The sequence below is a fragment of the Bombina bombina genome, chromosome 4 (genome assembly GCF_027579735.1).
Source record: "Bombina bombina isolate aBomBom1 chromosome 4, aBomBom1.pri, whole genome shotgun sequence".
NCBI classification, from domain to species: Eukaryota; Metazoa; Chordata; class Amphibia; order Anura; family Bombinatoridae; genus Bombina; species Bombina bombina.
In genome coordinates this window covers 1,147,570,083-1,147,588,741 of record NC_069502.1, presented here as the reverse complement: position 1 = coordinate 1,147,588,741, position 18,659 = coordinate 1,147,570,083, and the positions used below count along the sequence as shown (strand labels likewise).

The 18,659-nt window shown below is 40.3% G+C and overlaps 1 protein-coding gene across 1 annotated transcript in view; it reads right to left on the bottom strand.

Moving 5' to 3' along the window:
* Nucleotides 1–12,482: 12,482 nt before the first annotated feature.
* The window catches only part of TLR5 (toll like receptor 5), a 248,429-nt gene continuing 242,252 nt past the window's right edge, over nucleotides 12,483–18,659 (bottom strand). The window contains exon 3 of the mRNA XM_053712532.1: nucleotides 12,483–12,873. Coding sequence (XP_053568507.1) covers nucleotides 12,824–12,873 — 50 coding nt within the window. The 3' untranslated portion in view covers nucleotides 12,483–12,823. The remainder of the gene's footprint in view (nucleotides 12,874–18,659) is intronic.

Sequence of the window (18,659 nt, the reverse complement as noted above, 5' to 3'; positions counted from 1 at the left end):
GCGGCGCTCTGGCCTTGCTCTGAGGTACTACCCACTTGATCCAGGAGGGTGAATATAACCGGGCACTATAACTCCGGTAACGGAGGACTTGCTCCCCCCTAAACGGACAGATTAACTTATTCTGGGCCTCAATAAAGTCCGGACTTATACAGAAACGGTTAGGCATTATAAGAACCCCCAGCTCCCTTGGCCTTGCAGATACACGGGAGTCCTGCAGTCATTAAACAGAGTGCAGTCACCCTACAGCAGCACATCACTTACACGACGAAGCCTACACCTGCCAAGTTTAATTTATCTGGTTTATGAAGCAGGGCCTCTTTGCCTTTTATACTACTAGGCCTCAAAATTGCAATGACTAGTAAAAGGAACTCTAAACCCCCTAAGACTTTACAGCCTTCTGTAATGGAAAATTACCTTATACCTGCTGACCCTGCTCAGTCATCTACTAAGTCAGCTCAAGACACAACAGGTCCCTCACCAGCTATCCATATCCAGGAGCATAGTTCCTCTATGAACTCTCACAGATATCTCACAAAGGATGACATTACTCATTTATCCTCTAAAGAGGACATTAAAAATGCTATGCTCGATTTCAAAAGCATGTTCGGGGAACTTAAAAGGGACATAGGAACCTTAAACCATCGTGTCACACAAATAGAGGAGAAGCAGGAATCAATTAACTCAGATGTGCAGCATCAAGCTAGTCTCTTGCAAGCGCAAGAGGGCACGGTTCAATCTCTCATGGACCGTGTAGAGGATTTGGAAAACCGGAGCAGGAGGAGTAATCTGCGCCTCCGGGGCATACCAGAGGTGGTTGACCCCCCAGCACTACAGCCCTACATTCAGGACTTCATTAGGTATCTGAAAAATAATGCTGCAGCTCAGGATATACAAATAGAGCGGGCACATAGAGCCTTACGCCCTAAGCCACCCAACAGGGCTCCCCCTAGGGATATCATTATTAAATTTTTATCTTTTCGGGACAAGGAAGAGGTGCTTAAACTAGCAAGGGCAAAACACCCAATTACTTTTAGAGGCACTGAGGTCCAGGTGTTTTCAGACTTGTGTCCTACAACACTGCAAAAGCGGAGAGACATGAGACACATTACCTCGGCGCTGAAAGAGAAAAACATCACATACAGATGGGGATTCCCTACCTGCTTGATCGCTACAAAAAATAATGTCTCTCACACCCTCAGATGCCCTGAAGACCTTCCTGGTTTCAGCCAGGCCCTGGGCTTGGACCTTGAACTCCCACGTCATGATGACTTACCCCGCAGGGCCCCTGCTGGCAATGAGCATGAGGTGGCCCTTCAGCACCGTAGCTAATGCAGATTCAGTAGCTTAAAGCCTATTGTTTACTTTAGTATGTTGTTTTAGCTTTCTCCCTTCTTTAGGTTGCTTATGTTGGAGCTGAAAGAATCTGGACTTCTACTGGTCTAACGCCCAGGGCGAAACCCCGTTGTATCTCTTCAGAACTCTCAGGTTTTATATATTACATAATGTTTACATTATTTAAATGACTGTTTGATGTTTTTTTTTTTTTTCTGGTTGATGTACTTATTTTTACTGTTATTGTGGCATTTTCAGCCTTCTGCTCACCTAAATTCACTAGTACACTTATGATTTCTGTCATGGCCCCTTATCTCACTGATAATGATTAGTCGCACTAGCACCCATACATCGGGGGGGTAGGGGGTTTTATAACGTACAAAGGAGCAGCTTCAGATCATTATCTTTGCCTGAGCCTACAATACTTGAGGATGATGCAAATCTGCGAACCCCCTAATGTGGGAATAGATAACACTACAATAAGATCTGGCCCTCTTTAGACACCCAGGATACATGAGCCCCACTGGGTTAAACCGCACTCTGAGTAGCCCCCTGAGTGACCCCCTTCCCCTTGCTTTCCATATCACTTATATCTAGAATAGACATAGAATATTCATGGGGCCTTTACAACACAAAACTGCCCTGCAATCTCACAATCTTTCCACAGGGGCTTACATAGATTTCAGATAGGAGCACGACTAGATAGTGACCTATCTGATTAGCGCTAATACTCCAATAATCCCAACTTGTATACCATAGGGAGTCAGCTCTAACAAATTTAATTCCAATTGTACCAAAGGTTCAGTAAGGTTTCTACAAATCATATCAAAAGTTTATGTTAACATGCGATACACACAGGGACAACTACCCCTGATTTTTGGTTGTATTCTTTGTATTTCTTTACGATAGAACTGTTTGTTTTAATTGTTTTTGTTGCTCTTTAACGTTGCACATTTCACAATACACGTTACTCATTTTTCTCCCTATCTATCTTGCTAGGCAAGATCTTTCATCCCTACTCCCTTACTGCTTTCCCTGACCTTTCTCCCTTCTCTTCATTCGTCTCAATCTTCCTCCTCTTCCCCCCTTCTTTTTTTTTTTTTTTTTTTTTCCTCTCTCTTCCCTTATCCTCCCTTTCCTCCCCCGGAGGACCTCCTTTCTGCACCCCCCTCGCATAACTACTTATAGGGGATTATGGCGAGCCAGACTGATAGGCGCAAACCGCTCCCGCTCGAACTTATAACGATCAATGCGAAGGGGCTTAATAGTCCTTCCAAACGCGCCATTGCACTGAGAGATCTACATAGAATGGGCGGTGACTTGGTTTTTATCCAGGAAACGCATTTTGAAATAACAAAGGAGCCAAAGTGGTCAAGTCGTCAATACCCTCTGGCTTATTTCGCCTCAGCTGCAAAAAAAAAGAATGGAGTGGGGATTATTTTTAGCGCAAGGGTACCCTTCCAGCTTATATGTAGTTACAAGGACCCTGAGGGTAGATTCCTGGTGCTCACGGGCACCATACATAACAGGCCTGTCACGTTAGCCAACTTATACTGTCCGCATGCCTCCCAGCACCTCTTTCTCCAGAAGGTCACCCGTAAAATTTTGGAGATGCAAATTGGAATCCTGTTTCTTGGCGGGGATTTCAATGCCCCCCTCAATCCCACCCTTGATACCTCCAACGGTCTCTCCAGCACCCCGCATAAGATACTTAAGCGTATGTCTGCCTCTCTAGCAGAGATGGGAATCCATGACATTTGGCGTACACACCACCCATCGGACAAAAACTTTACTTTTTACTCATATCCCCACGGCAAATATTCCAGGATAGATTACTTGCTCACAGATTCCATTGGGCTGACTATCGTTAGATCTAGCAATATATCTGCAATCACTTGGTCCGATCATGCACCAGTACGCTGCACCATTCAATGGCCTAACACGCCAATCACTCCTTTTGTGTGGAGACTCGATGATACGCTCCTCGACGATCCGGTGTTTAACACAGACCTCAGGAGCTCTCTGACTGAATTCTTCCGCTTGAATGCGAGCGAGGAGATCAGTAGTCCTATTGTTTGGGAAGCACATAAATGCACGATAAGAGGGCTCCTGATCGAACGCAAAGCAAGACTTAAAAGACTGAGGAGAGAACGCTATGACAATCTATTGAAACAAGTTGAAAAATGGGAACAATGTCATAAGCGAACCCTACGTGACGAATCTAGTCTGGCACAACTAAACGCGGCCAGAAGGGATCTCCTGCTGTTCTTGCAGGAGGATTACCAGAAACAGGCCCTGCACTTACGGCAGATCTATTATGAGCAGGGTGATAAGCCTGGGAAACTGCTCGCCAGGGCAGTCGCCAGGAAAAAGATTAAAGCCTATGTTCACCATACTGTTACCGCAGACGGAGGCGTCCGAGCGGATGCAGACTCTATTGCTGCGGATTTCAGGAGATACTACGAACTCCTCTACAATTTGGAATGCCCTGCAGAGCCCGGGGGGGTGTCCCCCGCTCGCCTCCGTGCAGAAAGTGAGATCAGTGCTTATCTTCAGGCTGCTGACCTTCCTGTGATATCAGAGGAGGACAGGAAACGTTTAGAGCTTCCAATCTCTTCAGACGAGGTCCAACGAGCTATTAAAGATCTCCCAGCGGGCAAAAGTCCTGGACCTGATGGGTTTGGCCTGAAATATTATAAAGTATACTCAGATGTTATCGTTCCGGAGCTGACAAACTTGTTCGCCTCCTTGCCGGAATCTTCCAGACTACCAGGCTCTATGTTGGAGGCGCATATAGTGGTAATTCCCAAGCCTGGGAAACCCCCTGACAGGCCTGAAAATTTCAGGCCCATCTCCCTCCTCAACTCCGACGTAAAAATCCTGGTGAAGATCCTTGCCACTCGATTGAATAAGCTCCTTCCTGAGTTGATCTCTGCTGACCAGGTGGGCTTTGTGCCCGCCCGGGAGGCTAGAGATAATACTCTCAAAGTGCAGCAATTAATAACCTATGCCCGTGCACACAATCTACCGCTTACCCTGGTCACAACTGATGCTGAGAAAGCGTTTGACCGGGTTAGCTGGAACTTCATCCGATTGACGCTGGCCAGATTCGGTTTTGGACCCGGGTTTATCAATGTGGTCATGTCCTTGTACTCAACTCCGAACGCCCGCGTGAGAGTTAATGGCACCCTTTCCGAGACATTCTTGATCAGGAATGGGACGAGACAGGGGTGCCCCCTGTCACCTCTCCTCTTCGCTATGGCGATTGAGGTTCTTGCAAACAAGATCAGAGCTAACCCGGCGGTGAAGGGACTAAGGGTGGGCAGTTCAGAACATAAGCTCTCGATGTACGCTGACGATGTCTTGCTAACTTTAGCGGACTCGGCTTCGTCACTGGATGAAGTTTTAGGGGACTTCAGAGAATACGGAGGTATGTCTAACTTCCTTCTCAATCCACTGAAGTCTGAAATCTTGAACATCACTGAACCCCCGGACAAATTTGCTCAATCTACCGCAAATTGCCCGATAAGAGTTGCAACTCACAGTATCACCTACTTAGGTGTTATTATCACTCCCGACACCTCTGAAATCATTGACCTTAACTATAAAAAAATCAGTGATGGGATCGCTGGGGATTTATCCAATTGGAAAAAAAAGTCGCTTTCTTGGATGGGTAGAATAGGAATCGTTAAGATGAATGTTCTCCCACGAATTCTTTATATAATGCAGACTATCCCAGCGACTGCGGCTTCCCACTACCTTCAACGCTTACAAGCGGACATGGAGGCATACATCTGTAATGGTGTGAGGCCTAGGATCAGAAGATCCACTTTATACATTCCCAGAGATAGAGGCGGACTGGGTGTCCCGCTCCTAAGAGAATACCAAAAAGCAATATTTCTTCAGAGGATCGTAGAGTGGAGTCGGAACTCCCATGATAAACATTGGATACAGATTGACAACGAAATCCTGCAGCGAGGTAACTCTGGAGCCCTGGCCTGGATCTCTGCTCGGAACCGCCCACGAGTTCTTGCCTCGTACCCACTGATTAATGACACTCTGAGAGTGTGGGATAGGGTGCTGGATGAAGGCGCTTATGTGTCCACTCGCATCTCACCAAATATCCCCTTGCGGGAAAACCCTGATCTAGGAATGGAAGTCCCGAGCTATACGAGGACAGGCTACGCCTTATCTGAAACTGCTTTTTCAAATGCTCTCCAGAGCAATAAACTTAAAACACAAGCGGAACTTGCCGAGTTGGATCAGATCACCTTCGCTTCTTGGTACAGGATGACACAAGTCACTCATTTCTACAATACTTGCAGGGATCGAGGTGCATTGGCAAGGAATAGAACACCCTTTGAGGCTCTATGCACGATGCAGCAAACGCCGACTCACCTCATCTCCCATCTGTACCAGCTCTTGCTGAGCAAGGGCAATGCTGTCCTCCCGACTTTTGCTCCTCAATGGCAAAGTGACCTGGGAATAGATATTTCTGACGGGGACTGGCTTAAGATCTTTCGAAAGATTAAGAGGGCCTCGGTCTCCGCTCGAATCTTGGAAATGCACTACAAATTAATTAGTAGGTGGTACCTAACACCTCAGAGATTGCAGAAAATCTACCCCAACACTGATGGGAAATGCTGGAGGGGCTGTGGTGAAGAGGGTTCCCTCCTCCACATTTGGTGGAACTGTCCCCGAATAACACCATTCTGGGGGGAGGTGCTGGGAGAAATGAGCAAAATTTTGGGAACCATTATACCCCCCAAATCAACATATCTGATTTTTCATGACCTGCCTAAGGTAGTAGGAGTAGATAGGCACATTCTTTTTCTTATAATGTTGGGCGGTGCGAAAGGACTCATCCCCGCACACTGGAAGAGCCCTCAGATCCCGACTATACAAGAGTGGAGACATAAAGTGGGGGATCTCCTTAGGCTGGAGCGATTTCACTTTCTCAAAACTGGGAGGCTTGCCACACATGAGATGATGACTCTAACCTGGGAGGGCAAAAGGCCATAACTACCAATCATATGGCTTTGTAACTCCATTTAGAAATTCTCCACCGGGCGGCTTCCTTTACCTTTCCCTGTACCCCCTCCCCTATCCCCCTCCCCCTTTTTTTTTTTTTTTTCTCCTCTCTGGCCTGACTTCTCTTGTTCTTCCTTCAACTCTCTCTTTTCTTTTCTGTCCAAATAAGACGTCAGACCTGGGGTCATATTCGGCAGCATGAATCAAGCGTGCCGAAAATTGATTTGTATAACTCTGTCTTAATATCTGATGTCAAATTCCAAAGTTTATGTTCTAACTGACTATAGTAAACTAAAGCCACAAGCTAGTTGCTGGTGGACACAAGCTCATGACTCTGCACTGTTCTCAAAATGAAGAAAGCAAGAAAATGATAAATATGTTGGACTAACATACTCATAGCACTTTATCTTTGGATAAACTGTACCAAGTTTTACTTGCTAACATTGTTGGGGGGATGCTCGCGGCCTAGTGCTGTGGGCGGGACTCCTGCACTTTGTTTGATTACTCAATGTACATTGTTTTCCAATGTCTGTATATCTTGCTAAACTTAATAAAGCTTGTTTAAAAAAAAAAAAAAAAAAAAAAAAATTATTTAAATGAATATTGCACAAAAATGTTATAATGCACAAAAAAGTTATAAAGGCTACATTTGGCCACCAATCAGCAAGCGCTACCCAGGTGCTGAACCAAACATGGGCTGGCTCCTAAGTTTACATTCCTGCTTTTCAAATAAAGATACCAAGAGAACGAAGAAAAATTGATAGTTGCAGTAAATTAGAAAGTTGCTTAAAAGTGCATTCTCGGTCTGAATCATGAAAGAAAAAAATATTGGGTTTCATATCCCTTTAAGTAGATGAAAACATGTAAAAGCATTGTTATGCAATATTCATATATAAAAGGGACAGTCTAGTCAAAATTAAACTTTCATGATTTAGATAGGACATGCAATTTTAAACAACTTTCCAATTGACTTTTATAATTAAATTAGCTTTGTTCCCTTGGTGGTATTTTTGAAAAACTAAACCTAGGTAGGCTCAAACTCATTTCTAGAGAAGAACAAAGGGGTGCCTCATAGTGTATTGCAGATAACCTGTGTTATAGGTGAATACAAAATAAAACTCACAAGATATGGTGGCACTGTACTGGGACCGGTGCTGGAAAGCAGGCTAGCACTTTGCAGCGGCTAGCTCACTGACAGCAGGCTTGCTGTGTTGAGCGGAATATCTCTCTCCGTGTGTTCCAAACGATTTTCCTTGTGAGGCTTGAACCCTCTCAGGTGTAAGCTGAATGATTCCGGAAACCAAAAGTGGACCAAACAGACAAAAGGACAACTTCTGTATATAAAAGGTTAAAAACAATCCTTTTATTGTTAATTGCGACGCGTTTCTGAACCATACACTGGTCATTTCCTCAGGCAAATAAAACGAATAAAAACTGTGGCGATTAACATTCTTAAATGTATATGGTATCATTAGGACCGTAAGTTGCACTTTTGAAACTACCTATTGGATACATTGTGCCTATTTGTGATTGTTTACATAGTACCTACTTGTTTCAATTGTTAGAATTGATACGAATGGTTGTGTTTATAACACCTGTAGAAAAAATAAAAATATTTTTTAGACCTAAAAAATCTTCAGTTAGTATACAGAAAATCCTATAGATCTATGAGGTCAACATGAAAAGATAAAGTTGCAAATTATCGACTCTAAAAGCACACAAGGAATTAATAATTTAGAGATCCGTGCAAATGCTAGTTTGATACTTGGCAGACGTGTTCTCTTTGTATCCATAATATAAAAACAAATTGTTTCAAAGGGAAATAAATATTTAAAATAAAATTAAAAATAAAAGGGAACATGTTTGCAAAGTTCACTTTGACAAGATCTAGATCTTATGTGTTTCCGATTTTATCCGTTTTGTGACTAATAATATCTGGGGTCTATACACTTTACTACATGAGCTCTTTCGACAAATTCACATTTTTAGCCTCAGGAAGCCCAATGAATATGACATTTGTCGGAAATATGACATTACTATTTTCGGCTCATATGTCACACATCAACCCCTGTATCCAAAACTTGTACTTTACGGGTTCCATTTGCTCCTCAACATTTGTGTGTACGATTCCAAATATTTATATCATCTTTTGCTTGATCCTGTAATTTGTAGACATGTGCGCGCTCGAAAAATTTGTTTCGTTTCTATTCGTTTTTTTTTTTCGGTTCGATTCGGTCGCATTAATTCGGTATGTGTAATTTATTTGTTTCAATTCCATTCGTAATTTAGTTAATTCGTTCATTCGGATTCATTCGAAACCGTGATTCAAATTTCAGACCGATTACTAATTTCGGACTGATTCGTAATATCTGACCAATTCGTAATTTCGTACCAAATCGTAATTTATGACCGTTTTTCCCGTTCAATCATTCTTTCGGAAATGATTCGGTTCGATTATTTCGGATACATTCGATATCTTTTATATTTCAAATCGATTAGATATTTTTTAATTATATCAATATTTTTCATAAATGAAATGTATTGTTGTATTCCACTTTTAAATGACTGTAATATATTAATAATGAATACATTTAATATGTCATTTACACTTATCATTATATTTATAATTATTTAGACTGTGCAGTGTGCACTGTGCAGCCAATCAGGCAGCCTGGTTGACAATTATGCTTGCATCACTCCTGCACACTATAGCCACACCCTTGTAACTAATATCTTTGTTAATTTTTGTGAGTTGAAGTCAGAGAGCAGTAACTTGAGATTGGAGAATGTCTGTTAGAAAAATTGGGAGTGTTCATGGAGGTGATAGGGACAGTAGAGATAGGGACAGTGTAGTTAGTACTGGGGAGAGTAGAGGTAGTGATATTAGAGAGAGTGGATGTAGGGATAGGGACCGTGGAGCTAGGGAGAGTAGTAATAATAATAGGGATAGTGATAGAGGTAGGGATAGGCATAGGATTAGTCATAGGCACCCTGTACATAGGGATAGAGAGAGGGACCTTGGTACTAGGGAGAGGGTAGGTAGGGACAGGGAGATGCATGGTGGAGTAAAAAAGCACACCAGTGCCAAAAAACAATTTAAGAGGAGGAGGCCACTTACAACCTCTGAGGAGTCGGACTCTAGTGCTGCTGAGAATGAACAGCAGCGTGCCACTTCACCAATGCATAGAGGGCCAACCTTTATGCCAGAAGAAAATTTGTCACTTGTTTCTGCAGTGTTAAAATCCGGCACATCTTGTTTTCCTCCAGTGTTTCGTCCTCTGCAAAGCAAGCGGCATGGAACACAGTTTGTGATGCTGTGTTTGCAGTTGGAGCAGTGGACCGGACAGCCGCCTGTGTCAAGCACTGGTAAGTTTCAAAAACAATTTTCTTTTATAGTAAAAAACTAACTCTAATGTGTGTTAGCCTGTGTGTACATACTACACAGGCCAAAATGTGTAAACTAAAGAAATAAATTCAATTAATATTATTATTCATTGTCATGGCATCTTTATTTGAAAAAGCAGGATTGTAAGTCAAGCTTAAAGGGATAGTAAACTCAGAAAATTTATTTCATGATTCTGCTAGAGCATTTATTTTTTAATCAACTTTCTAAATTACTCCTATTATTATTAATTTGTCTTTTTTCTCTTGTTATCTTTATTTGAAATTGTAGGTTGATAAGGTAAGGACAGGACAGAGCCTGCCCATTTTTTGGTTTAGTACCCTGGCGAGCTTTTGAGATTGGTGGCAACTTTTAACAAACCAATAAGCAAGTGCAACCCAGGTTCTGAACCCAAAAAATGCTCATTCCTGCTTTCAAATAAAGATTCCACGTGAATGAAGAAATAATGACTTACTATTAAATAATATAATTGTTTAAATTTTCATCTCTATCTTGAAATAAAATGTTTGTGTTTACTGTTTATTATCCATTTTAAGGCCTTTTTTATTATTTACAGAATTAAAGATGGAAACTTTGCCCAACCAAGGCCAAATATATTCATTTTTTGGATTATATATATTTGTCTTCTCATGATTTATAAATAAAGGGATAAACTTTAACCAACTTTATGGGGCACAAAGTCAGATTCCAACGTAAAGGGACACTGAACCCAACTTATTTCTTTCATGATTCCGATAGAGCATCAATGTTTTTTTTTTAATCAATTTTCTAATTTACTCCTATTATCAAATTTTCTGTGTCCTCTTGGGGGTCAATGTATTAATGTGCGAGGGGAAATGATATAATGTAGCGTATCATATGCGCCACACATCGATAAATGCCGACAGCTGCTTCATAACTTTTCCGGCGAGCCTCAGGGGCATGAAGCTCCGTACGGAGCTTGATTAATTAACCCCTTGGTAACTATCTTTATTTGAAAAAGAATGAATGTAAGCCTATGAGCCAGCCCATCCTTGGGTCAGTACCTGGGTAGTGCTTGATGATTGTTGGCTAAATGTTGCCACCAATCAGCAATCGCTATCCAAGATGCTGAACCAAAAATTGTTCCATTTCGTAAGCTTTACATTCCTGCTTTTTCAAATCAAGATCCATGGAGACTGAAGAAAAAAAGATAATAGGAGTAAACTTGAAATTTTCTTAAAATTGCATGCTCTACCTGAATCGTGAAAGAGAAAATTTGGTTTCAGTGTGCCTTTAAATATTCATTTATAATTTTTTTTATACTTTTCAATTTATGTATATTATCAAATTCACTTTGAGCAGCGCCGTCCTCATGCTTTTCTCGCACAGTTTCCTCTACTCTCCACTGCACATTCAGCGTTGGTTGTAATATTTTTTAAGTCCAGGTATGTTTTTCTCATGCTGCAGTCAGTCTCACTCTCTAGTATGCTATGCACATGACTGCATCAGCCATCCTTATAATATAAATATCTTATTGTTAAAGGACCGCTCATGCAGTTTAATAAATAACATAATTAAGAAGTGGCTAATAAAAATACAATGCAATTCTAACACTTCATTAAAATGTATATAATTATTTTTATACCAATTTTTTGTTTATGGTCCCCTGTATATGTGACAGATATCATCCAATCACAGACTATGGCCTCTAGTTATCATGGTCTGTCACACCTGATCCAACAGTGCGGATCAGGTCCGACAGACCTCGCTGAATACGGCAAGCAATACGCTCGCCGTATTCAGCATTGCACCATCAGCTCACAAGAGCTGCTGGTGCAACGCCGCCCCCTGCAGACTCGTGGCCAATAGGCCGCCAGCAGGGGGTGTCAATCAACCCGATCGTACTCGATCAGGTTGATTTCCGGCGATGTCTGTCCGCCTGCTCAGAGCAGGCGGACAGGTTATGGAGCAGCGGTCTTTGTGACCGCTGCTTCATAACTGCTGTTTCTGGCGAGCCTGCAGGCTCGCCAGAAACACGGGGCATAAAACTCCATTCGGAGCTTGATACATATGCCCCTATATGTATACCTTGTGAGCTTCTGCACATGCTCAGGAAGTTATTACATAAAAAGACTGTAAATTTATGTAAATGAAGAAAATTATAAAATTTATATACTTAAAAGGACATGAACCAATGTTTCTTCCACGATTCATATAGATAATTGAATTTTAATTAAATAACTTTCAAAATAACTTATATTATTTAATTATCTTCCTTCTCTTGTTATCATTTGTTGAAATGTTTTTCTAGGCAAGCTTTGGAGCAGCAGAGAAGCTATTTTCTCGCTGTTGATTGGTGGCTGCATATACATATATTTCAATTTTGATTGGCTCACCCAGGTGTTTTGTTAGAAACCATTCGTGTATTGCTGCTCCTTCAATAAATGATACCAAGAGAATGAAATAAATTAGAAAATAGAAGTAAATTCAAAATTTTTTGAAAATGATATCCTCTATTTGAATCATGAAAAATATTTGGTTTTCTTTTCATGTCCCTTTACATTTCCAATTATCTGATCTATCTGATTCAGAATCATAAAGCTTTATTTTGACTTTATAGTCCATTTCAATGTATACCAGATAAGCAAACACTGTACTAAAAAAAACAACCATATTTATTTGTTACATACCTAAATTTTACATGCATATAAAACAACAATTATAACCTGTTAATTTATATATATATATATATATATATTTCTATTAATCTATCCATCTCTATAATATAACTTTTGAATACTCTAAAAATCCGGGGTAAAGGTCAGGCACTGTCAGTCATTTCCAATAGCTCCGCTGGTATTCTTTTGATGTTAATAATCAGATGCAAAATGTAAGAAATCCTTATTTTCAAATAAAGTCATTATAGTTTTTCAATGTTTTTTTTTTATTATTTTCTAACCAAAAAATATGTTTTTATTTGATTTATAGGTATTATGATTGCAGGGCGATGCTCAAAAGGAAAATGTCAATCATGCACTCCACATCAAAGAGTGTGCGTTTCAACAGTTGGGAGAAGGAGGTGCGGGACAAACTTCTTCAAGAGGCTGTTGTCACTGGTGTCCGTAGCTCAAGTAGGAGAGACGAATCTGTCAGGCAAAAGAGAGCTGGTGAGTAAAATTAAATATACGATTACTTTGATTACTTTGCATGGGTGTGGAAATAAAAAAATAAATACAAGGGAATAAAGTGGAAGACAAAACAATCGATTTATCCTTTAGGTATTACAATTTACTATTCTAGATATTTTTTTGTAAACAAATAAAGAAAGACCCATATCTGTAAGGCAACAATCATGTATGACGGGAGTTGCATTCTAGGCAGCATACATAGTTATATACACATATGTCATAACTCAACTTCCATCATCCACATACATTTCTTGTGTATGTGAATTGTGTATGTGAAAGATGGAAGATGAATTCATCTGGCATAGTTGTATATGACAGAATCAAAATCACACTTTATATAAGGCCGGTGAGGTAGCTCAATTGGCAAAATGGCCTGACTACAAAAGCCTGTTCAAAGATACAAAGGTTCAAATCCCAGCAGGGCCAACTCAGCCCTTAATCCTTCTGATGTCGCTCAAATGAGTACCATTAAATTTATTAATAATAACAACTATAACTATTCACCTGCCGATTTGGTTAATTTTGAGAGCAAGCGCTGAAAATGCCGCTTCAAGAGTTTGAGTCCCACTGTGAGAAAGGCGCTATATAAATACTAGTTATTATATATATATATATATATATATATATATCATCCTTCTCCCTCACCATGGCCCTTCTTTTGTGTTCCACTCAATCCCCTATGCCCCTTCATTTGTTGTTCCCCTATATCCTTTTTCCTCATGTCACCTTTCTTCTCTTTCACTCCCAAGGCCCTTTATTTTGTCTTTCCCTACCTCACCAATACCTGAATTTTAGACGCTGTGGCCTTTGCATCCTTTTTTCTGTAATGTGACTTCAATGATTTAAAATATAAAAAATCGACCATCACATTTAAATGCCTATTATGGGCTGTTGACAACATTTTATATATATATATATATTTCACTACCTGGCCTGTATAGGTTTGTTTGAAAAAAAAATAAAAAAAAATTAGCATTCAAAATAAAAATGGATGTCTTCACACAAACTTATTATCTATAATTTAGTATGCCTTGGCTTGTGCTGATTTTATTCTATCTTTAACAGTAACTCGGATCCCACCAGTAGCAGCCTCTGGAAGTAGAGAGATGTCCACTACTCCTCCACGTAAGTTATAACAAACTGAAAATATAAAAAAACAGGACAGGCAATAATTATCTGTGCATTTTATTTAATAAAGCCTTTACTATAGCAAAAAACATCAGCTACAAATGATTTATTACGCAATATTTCTAAAAAATTTTTAGATAATTGAATATTACTTTTAATTAGATTTGACAGAGAAATAAAATATGTCCATCCAGGATATTAAAATATATTTGAATGAATAATGTATAATAACAGTTTGTGGATAGTCTGTTGCTGTCTTTTTCTTAGATATTATGAAAGAAAACTTTTAGCGAGAGTCTTTCTATGTCTGTACAACATGTCCACAAATCCATTGGTTTGCATACAACAAAATAATAACATTTGATTACTGTTTCATCTATTTCAGAACTACGAGGCATGTCTGCAGGTGGAAGCCATACCAGTCAACTGCATTCACCAGTCATTACTGTAGAGGAAAGTGATGGAGTAAATATTGATCAAACATGCTTCTCACCATCATCATCTGTGAGCGTTGTCCAACCATCAACAAAACATCATGCCCCCATTGTGGATGAGCAGCATGGGCAGACAGCGCAGAATCAACCACCTCAACCAGAACAAGACAAGCCAACAGAACCGGAAACACAAAATCGGTATAGCCGGACGGAGGAGTTACTTCTTGAAAATTTACTAGCAACAAAAAATTTACAAAAGCTGTTGAAAATATGAGAAAGGATTTACATCGACACATAGACAGGGCATTAGCCCGTGTCAACAAAGAACAGCGCCAGGCAATAGATCACATGCATGAATCCATTTTGGACGCAATTTATCTACAACATCAACACAATGTTCCATCACATGACACATAGATTGAAGTTTAATATAATACTTATTTTTATGTTTCACAATTACTAGCTCTGATACTTATTATTTTACAGAGGTTTCAATTGAAAGTTAAATTAAAACCTTCTTTAGACACATATGAGCAGCACTCCATGCCGGTTTTCTAAAAATTATTTTGAAGTACACATGTATTGATAATACTTACCGTGAACTCCTTGTAGCATCCTCTTTTTTAAGGTCTGTCTCCTTCTCCCTAAAGTAAGTAAAGTCTACAGTTTTTGTTTAGTATTCTCTTAAAAATATTAGAAAGAAACAGAGAATATTTTATTAATACATGGAAATAAATGATGGAATGTGGATTAAGTGGTAAATTTAAAAGTCACTCACTTGTTTGTGCCTCTGGGCAAAGCATTAAAATTATTGTATTTTTTTTCTTCTTATGAGGAGCGGACTCCCAGAATGACAACACTGTGTCCTAGAGATTAACTGTATTTTTTTGCGTATGGTAGCAGCAGGCTGATTGTTAAATCTATATTTGTTTGTAGCACTAATATTTGATCTTATTGACCAAAAATATTATTTATAGTTGTAATTCAAATATTTTTTATAAAAAATTAAGACAATAATTTTGGATAACAGTCTCCAAAACTCCCACTAACTAATAAAAAAAATTTGTGGCTTACCTCGAACTGTAACTAATGTGTGACAATGCTTACAACAGAAACTTTTTGTGTAACATGTAAATATGTGTTTACAATTGTAAAATTATGATTAAGGTGCACTTTTTAATTTTAAACGATTGAAAAAAAATTGTATACACTAATACAAATGCTTGAGCAAGCTTATTTAGGCTAAATCAAGATATAAAAAAAAATAATAAAAATTATAAAGAAAGTCATTACAAAGTGGAAATTGTAATAAAATCAACCATCACACCCTTGGGAAGTAAAATAGCTGTGAAATAGAAAGGACTTTTTGGTGGCCATTCAATGACAAATCATGACATAAAATTTCAATGTTTATTATGACATATTTCAGGTTGAAGGTCACATGACGTTACCTTCAAATTACTAATATAAATCAAAATATTGGTATTTTTTGGCCTTAGCTTTTAAGTTTAAATTATTTGGAATTTGTTTTACATTTTTGGATGGATACCCTGCTGTAGTAGGAATAATATATTATGTCTCAAAGAGGGGAAGAAAATATTGAATTTGGGAAGTTACTTGATTGATGACCTCTAGCTAACTACAAAATATCATCTAAATAAGAGATCTTTTGGTTTAGGAGCCATGATGATTTGTCATGTAATGACAACCAGCAACGCCGGATTAGCCTAATGGGATACCAGGAAATTTCATGGTGGGCGGCAGCAGTTATGGCTAGAAAAGCTACAATTTAAAGTGGTGATTAATGGATGTAATTGGGCTTTACAGTGCATATAACAAGAATGGGAAAAAAAATAATTAAAAAATAATATACTATAATTCTGAAACAAAATATTGGGGGGATAGAGTATCCCAGTAATATCACCTTTGAGAAAAATGTAATGTGTGCATTATACTGAGTGAACAGAAAATAGGGCTGGTCTCCAAATTTTCCAGGGATGATTTTAATTCCCAGTCCAGTACTGACTGGCACACCGCACAAGTGGGTCAGCAGGAGATTATATCAAATTTTTAATCAGAATCAAAGCTGAGAGCTGGGTAACCCAGCTTTGGTAGATTTATTTTTAAAAATGTCATCTGCTCCAGGAGCTGGGGGGACAACTGTGAACGATGAGGTGAAATTTCCTGTGATTGAAAATACACGTTCACTGTGGACGGTGGTTGGGGGACAGGAAACTAGCTCTTGGACTACCACAGACAGGACAGGCCACAAAAACCTCTTTTCATCCCAAAATCTCAAGGGATCTGTACTGGGGGGCAAGGGAGGTTGAGATAGGTAAAGCTTTACCATGTCGGCAGCATTGCTTTCTTTCATCGGGGGCTCTCTAATGTCTCCAACCAATGTGCCCAGTGTATCAGCCCAAAAAGTAGCTGCTGTGGTGGGACGAGGACAAGAAGCAGTGCTAGGGCTTTTGGTTTTAGGTGACAGAGTATCACTATCAGACTCTGTCATCTCTTCATCTGCCTCTACAGGTGACTTTTTTTTTGTCTATCATGCACCCTCTGTATCAATTTGTCCCTCCATGAGGTCAAGCTATTTGTACGGAGTGCTATCTTTCCCTTTACTCTAGGATCACAAAGTGTGGCTAGCATGTAGTGAGGGCTAATGTCGATGCACTCTTTTACACGCCGAGTCAGTTGCTCCTTCAACCTCCTTATAAGGGCAGCAACATCATCAAGAAGATTACCACCAGGCAATACTTCCCTATTGCTAAGGAAATTATCCAATAGGTTCGAGAGGTGAGTGAAGAGGGGAATGACTTGTGCCAGGCTAGCATTCTCTTGGCTTAAATTTTCTGTCACCGCCCGAAAAGGTGTGAGGACTGCCACTAACTGTTCAATCATGGCCCAGTCATCCCTGCCCAGTGGTCTGTCAATGCCAATGGAATGTTTGTATGCCATTGCATGGATTGCCTTTTGCTGTTCTAATATAAGCTCCAGCATATCTAATGTGGAGTTCCATCTAGTACTCACATCTTGTTTGAGCCGGTGCTCTGCAAGGCCAAAATTTCTCTGTTTCTGCCTAAGGAGATGGCTATCTTTTACACTATGATGGAAGTGGCCAGCACTTTTTTGGCAACACTCAAAAAGTGTTGCCAACCTTCCGGTGTCGTGATCGAGGGCAGCCTTAACAACCAGATGCAGTACATGCGCCGAACAATTTATTGGCTGCCCCATCGGTGACAACAAAACCCATTTGTGCCTTTGTCCCTGCCTGCTCTCCTAGCCACTGAGCCACCATATTATTCAGTGCATGTAGGATGTTCTGTGAGGTGTGCTGATGATCCATCACCTCAGCATGCAGGAGAAAGGAGCGGTACCCCTTGGCTACTGCACCAGTCACTGAGTCTGAGGTTTTTGAGCCTGAACTTTTGGGTGATATAACTGGTGGTGACACATTTGGCAGCCACCAATGTGCCATCAAATACAGGAAGCATGTTGGCCACTAGGAGCACTCCATAGGTCAGTGGTGAAGTGCACTGACTGTCCAGCAGCCTTTCCCCGCTCCTCCTTTAAAACAACAACGCATGACCGGTAAAGTGAGGGAATTACAGATCTACTAAATGTGGTACGAGCAGGAACTTTATAATGGGGTGCAACTGCCTCCATAAGTTGTTTAAAGGGGTCCCCTTCCACCATATTAAAAGGAGCCCCTCCAACCGCTATGAGCTGGGCAATGAGGCGTGTAATTTTTCGCACCTGCTGTCTTGACATCCCGCTGGAATGAAATACACCAAATTGCTCTATTGTGGGCTGGGTGGATTTCATGTGATGTTGGCTGACACAGATAGCAGCTGCACCAGAAGAGGCATGATCACCCTGCCCCTTGTGATTCCTACTGGTGGTGACTGTGACACTGCTAGTAGTAGTTCCGCTAGTAGTGCTGGCTGGAGCAGAGACACTACTTTCTTCCCTTAACACCAGTGCTGGCTTGTGATGGGTGCGAATGTTCATTCCTGAATTGGTCAGATGCCCCAACACTCTACCCCGGCTGACTTCCCTACCACACGATTTGCATTTGGCTTGGCGACCATCACCAATAGCCTCAAAATGCTCCCACACTTGTGCACGACGGATACCTTTGCCACTGTGCAGTGAAGAATCTTTTGTGACAGTTTCTTT